At 56.0% G+C, this 5,564-nt stretch overlaps 1 protein-coding gene across 1 annotated transcript in view; it reads right to left on the minus strand.

Annotated features, from left to right (window-relative positions):
* Positions 1-4,847: 4,847 nt before the first annotated feature.
* The window catches only part of FNDC10 (fibronectin type III domain containing 10), a 3,719-nt gene continuing 3,002 nt past the window's right edge, over positions 4,848-5,564 (minus strand). The window contains exon 3 of the mRNA XM_012807228.2: positions 4,848-5,561. Within this exon, the coding sequence (XP_012662682.1) occupies positions 4,902-5,561 (660 nt within the window). The 3' untranslated portion in view covers positions 4,848-4,901. The remainder of the gene's footprint in view (positions 5,562-5,564) is intronic.

Genomic DNA, 5,564 nt, shown 5'->3' on the forward strand with positions numbered 1-5,564 from the left:
AAAAAAAAAAAAAACAACAACAACAAATAGCTGGGCACCTGTAGTCCCAGCTACTTGGGAGGCTGAGGCAGGAGACTCGCTTGAGACCAGAAGTTGGAGGTTGCTGTGAGCTATAATGCCACAGCACTCTACCCAGGGTGACAGCTTGAGGCTCTGTCTCATAAATAAATAAATAAATAAATACAAAAACATTACCATTGCCCCATAAAGGGTCCCTTCCTGCTTAGGAGAGCACTGCTACTCTCTCTTTCAGTAAACCCTCCTATCACTAGTTGGGCCTCCCCTGAATTCTTTCCTGTGAAAAGCAAAGAACCCACTAGGCAAGATCACGGTGCTTTCCTCCCTTCACTGGGACACCTGAATGGGGACAATTGCTTAAGGCCAGGAGTTCAAGACCAGCCTGAGCAACATAGCAAGCCCCTATTTCCAAAAAAAGAAAACTAGGGCAGAGGGACAACTTATCTGGACCTGGTGACACATGCCTGTAGTCACAGACACTTGGGAAGCTGAAGCAACAGGATCCTTTGAGCCCAGGAGTTCAAAATTGCAGCATTAAAAAAAAAAAAGGTAATGGCTGGGGACAGTGGTTCACACCTGTAATCCCAGCACTCTGGGAGGCTGAGGCAGGAGGAAACTTTGAGCTCAGGTTCCAGCCTGAGCATGGCACTCTACCAAGGGTGACAAAGTGAGACTCCATCTCAATTTAAAAAAAAAAAGGTGGCAACTGTGGCTCGGTGACTAAGGCCCCATATACTGGAGGTGGTGGGTTTAAACCCAGCCCTGGCCAAAAATTGAAAAATAAAAAATAAAAACAAATAAGACACAGTGTGGCACCCATACTCAGTGGGTAGGGCGCCAGCCACATACACCGAGGCTGGCATGTTCAAACCCAGCCTGGGCCAGCTTAAACAGCAATGACAACTGCAACAAAAAGAATAGTCAGGCGTTGTGGTGGGCACCTGTAGTCCTAGCTACTTGGGAGGCTGAGGCAAGAGAATCGCTTGAGCCCAAGTGTTTGAGGTTGCTGTGGGCTGTGATGCCATAGCACTCTACCCAGGGCGACAGCTTGAGACTGTCTAAAAAAAAAAAATTAAAAAAAAGAAAATTCAAAACTGGACAGAGAATATCAGGAGTAATGTCCTTAAAGAAGGAGGTTGCCCTGTACCTTCAAGCTCGGTCCCTTCAGCAGGTCACTCACCCACCTGAGGACTTAATTCTAAAGGTTCAAGTTGGAGGCCTCAGGTATCAAGCATGTCCTCTCCAGCAGCTCCTCAGGCTATTTCTGAAAACCACTGTAACAGTCCTGACCCCCTAATCCTGAAGTTGTTAAGAGTGATGTCAACCCCACAACTTAGGTTCCAGTTTGTCCCTGCCTGCTGCATTTTTCAGCCTCTGCCCTCTAGTGTGGTCTGACCATGGAGTGAGGGGAGACCTGTGTCTCTGCCTCCTGGAGTCTTCACAGAAGCCCGTGCAAGCATGGGGGTCATTAGCTCATGGTCTTCAGCTCATGTTCACAGACTGGGTGAGCCATTCCAGTTGCCTAAGGTGAGGACACATGCTACGGTCAGGTTCAGCAGGTGGACAGAAGTCAGGGCTTCTATTGTGGGGATAAAAGGGGTAAGATGCCCCTGAGGGCTCACAGTGGAAATTTCAAGAAAGGCTAAGAGAGAGCAGGAATGGGAGAGTGGGGCATCTGAGCACCACCTGGGACTCCTCTCCTTTTGTTTCATCTTGCTCTCATAGCCTGCCTGCCCGCTCCCTTGAAGAACACCTTCCACTACGCCACCTCAGCAAGTCTCCACTTGAAGAGAAGGGCTGTGAGTCAGGCAGCACCTGTGGCTCAGTGAGTAGGGCGCTGGCCCCATATACTGAGGGTGGCGGGTTCAAACACAGCTCTGGCCAAACTGCAACAAAAAAATAGCTGGGTGTTATGGCGGGTGCCTATAGTCCCAGCTACTCAGGCTGAAGCAAGAAAATCACCTAAGCCCAGGAGTTGGAGGTTGCTGTGAGGTGTGACGCCATGGCACTCTACCAAGGGCGATGAAGTGAGACTATAAAAAAAGGGGGCCGTGAGTTCGTAGCATGGTCAGGCCCAGGCGGTCCCAGCTGCAGTGTGGCTGTCACAAACATGGACTGTAGTTCACCCAGCTCCATGGGGCTGGGCTATGAGCTGTGTCCTCGTCCTGTTTCTGTTCACAGATGCAGAAATCAAGGCATTGAACACATGGATGGCAGAGCCAGGATGACAGCCCAGGCAGCCTGCACTGACTTGGAATCAAAGCAATGGCTTCTCCATGTTGGAAAACTATATGCTTCAGTATCTTCAGCTGCTAGTGAGCAAGACAGGGCCAGACAGAGCCCTCTCTTAACATCACCTCCCAGGCAGAGCGAAAAACTATTTGGAGTGACTCCACCCCATCACATAGCCAGAGAGCCAGTATCTATCAGAGAGAGAGGGAGGCTGCTTCAGGAGGTGGTAGGGCTGGAGGGGAGAACATTCTGGAAAGTAAGTTCCCTGCCATGCTTTCAGGTGGACCAACTGGCGTAGGGCAGGAGCCTGGGTGTCCCTGTGCTCCTGGGAGGACATGGGGGCCAGCCCAGAAGGCAGCTGCAAAGCAAGAGATCAGCCTGTGGGAATGATGTGAGCTTGAAAGCAGACACCTCAGCCTTCGAGCTCCAGGTCTCCTCCCCAGCCAGGGACTGTCCTTGGGACCCTTTCTGCCAATGCAAAGCTGGTCTCTAGGCCTCTTGAGAAGCACCTCAGAATTGGCTGATGGGACAGGCCTGTAACTCTAGCTGGTGTGAGCCCAAGCCCTGATAGAGACCTCTGGGAAGTTCACAGCTAACCCAGAAAGGGCCACACAGCCTTAGCTCTGGAACCATGCTGTGTGAGGCTGAACTCAGGAGGCCCACCTGGCTCCCACTTCTGCCTGAGGGAGCCAGGGCAAGAGGTGGCTGGCCAAACCCCTCCTTCTCCTGCCTGGCTGTCTAGACACATCACTGCACCTCTCCCCCAGGATGAGTCACTCCTCAGGGCTGGCTCCACTTCCCTGAGATTTTTGCTTCCTCAGGGTCACAGCTGGCTGCAGGTGCCCCAAGGACAGCCTAGGTGAGCGGTGGGACAGCAGCCCACACAAGGCACAACTCTGAGCCCCACGCTGTCCTTTGCCCCCAATTCTGCACAGGGAGGCTCCACCCAGAGCCACCTAATTGCTGCTTGTCACAGCTCAAGTGGGTTACCCATGAGCCTGGGCTATTCGTAACTGCAGCAGGTGCTGCCTCCCCCACCACCGCCCACAGCTGGCCCAGGAAAGATGATTTCCCAAGGTCTGAGGGTCAATGGACAAGCAGCAGGCACCCTGCCCAGCTGCCCACTCTCCTGCTAGAAACTGCAAGGGCAGTGCTGTGCACCTGCATGGGCCATGCCACTTAGGCCAAGAATGGCTCAGGGTAATCCCCTCCAGGTAATCCTCAAGAACTCTGGAGGAACTGAGGAGAAAGGGCCCACCCTTCCCTCCTGCCTCCCAAATAAACACACGAGATGGCATCTTTGGTCTGAGAATGATGGACGTTTAGACGATGGCACCTGGGCAGTGCCAGGCAGGGGTAGGAGGAGAGAAGATTCAGCGAGGCCAGGTTCAGGTGCTGCAGGGGCCCCAACCAGGGCCTGGGGTCACTGATGGTCCTGGGGTGAAGGAAGGAGGTGTATCCACAGTGACCAGGAAGTACCCAGGGTCAATGCCAGTCAGTCAGACCAGGCAGTGCAGCTCTCCCCAGTGCCCAACATCACCAGGTGGTCATCATGGAGTGTAGCCTTGGCCAGGGGGCTTAGGTCTGCTAGAGGTGGGCATGGCCAGCCTTCAGTCCACAGTGGATGAGCAGCTTCATGGGGTCACACCCTGGGTTATCAACTCCTGAAAGTGAAGAGACTGGGGTAATTCTGCCAGTCACTCTGTGCCCATTCAGGTCCCCTGGGTTAGTTGTTGTGTGGGATCCAGGCCTCTGCACAAGGTCCGCTGGGCAACACAAGTGTCCAACCTCTGTCCTCAGGACACAATGCTATCTACCCACTACGTGCCCCCACTCCCAACTTAAAAGTTTCGATCAGAAACAACACACCCAAAAGATGGGGTCCAGCCCAAGAGAACCACCAGCCTCTCCAAGGTGTGTCCTCAACCCTAGATGCAGCAGGCTGGACATGGGCCAGGCCTACTGAGCTGTATCACAGCTCCAGGATTTTCAGACACACACACAGGAAAACAGCCCAGGGTGCTGCTTACCCTCATCACATGCTCCTGCAGTGCTCAAGGGCAGTGTCCCCGGGGACAGTGGCCAGATGCACAGACATGCTGGTCAATCTCAGGGCCACAGACCTCCCTAGACAGCAGGGGGCCAGGTAGTTGGCTCCTGCAGTGGGCCAGAGATAACTAAGGCACGAAGCTAACCTAAGCCCGTTGGGGTAGTGCAGGGAGAACAGGTAGAGGGCAAACAGGCGCCAAGGTGCAGCTCTCCATCCTTGCAAAGCACACAGTGACCAAGCAATGACAACAGCCTGTCTTTGATAACTTGGCCCAGGATGCAAGTGCAGGGTGATGATCAAGGGTGCCAATGCCTCTTGCTAGAAGTGGCTGTATGTCCTAGCCGCCCATATAAAGGCCTCTGGAGAGCCAGGAAAGCCCTGGATACGGTGGGCGCTGCAGCCCTGGCACAGGAGCCGAGCTGGAGCCAGAGTCTGGAAGGCTAATGCCCAGCTGGGAAGGCGTGCGACGATCCAAGGTCCCATCCTAACGGTCTCCAGCAGGTCCTCCATGAGAATCTTGAGAGAGTAAGAATGAGAGGAAGGCAGGAGGAGAGCCTAGGGTTTTAGGCGCCGTTGGGCGGGCTGAGCCCAGGTGGGTGCCTCAGGGATGCCTGCGCAAGCCGGGGCGCCCGAAGGCTGGGCGCATGAGGTTCTCGGTAATGTAGGCCACCAGCAGGCAGATGACCACAAGCATGACGCAGATGGAGCCACCCACCGCCGTCATGGCCACCACAATCTCCCGCATGCCGGGCGGCTCAGCGACGAACTCCACGCACTCTGCGGGCTCCGACGCGGCGGTGGGCTCGGCGCGCAGCGGCAGCAGCTGCAGGCACAGGCGGTAGCGCACGCCGTCGTGCACGTCGGGCAGCAGATAGTCGCGGCAGGAAGCCCCGAGCAACACGCGCTCGCATGGGAAGCGTGTGTAGGTGCCGCGCCACGAGCAGTTAAGCGCGAAAGCGCGCACACGGCGCGCCTCCGCCGGCGCCAAGCGCCACTGCAGCAACACGCTGTGGTTGCGCAGGACGCCGGCGCGCAGAGAGTGGCCAGCCGAGGCGTGCGCTACGCAGCCTGGCGCTTGGCAGCGGAAGCCGCGCGCAGGGGTACGGAAGCACAGACGCCCGCCGCCCGCCTCGGTGCCCTCAGGGAGAACCTTGTAGGGGCACCAGGGCGCGTCAGGGGCTGGCTCCCAGCCGGGTGGCGTCGGAGAGGCCGCGGCGCAGGGCGGCGGCGTGCAGGCGGCCAACAGCAGCAGCAGCGGAGGGGC

This window comes from Otolemur garnettii, unplaced genomic scaffold (genome assembly GCF_000181295.1).
Source record: "Otolemur garnettii isolate 467f Iridium unplaced genomic scaffold, OtoGar3 scaffold00067, whole genome shotgun sequence".
NCBI classification, from domain to species: domain Eukaryota; kingdom Metazoa; phylum Chordata; class Mammalia; order Primates; family Galagidae; genus Otolemur; species Otolemur garnettii.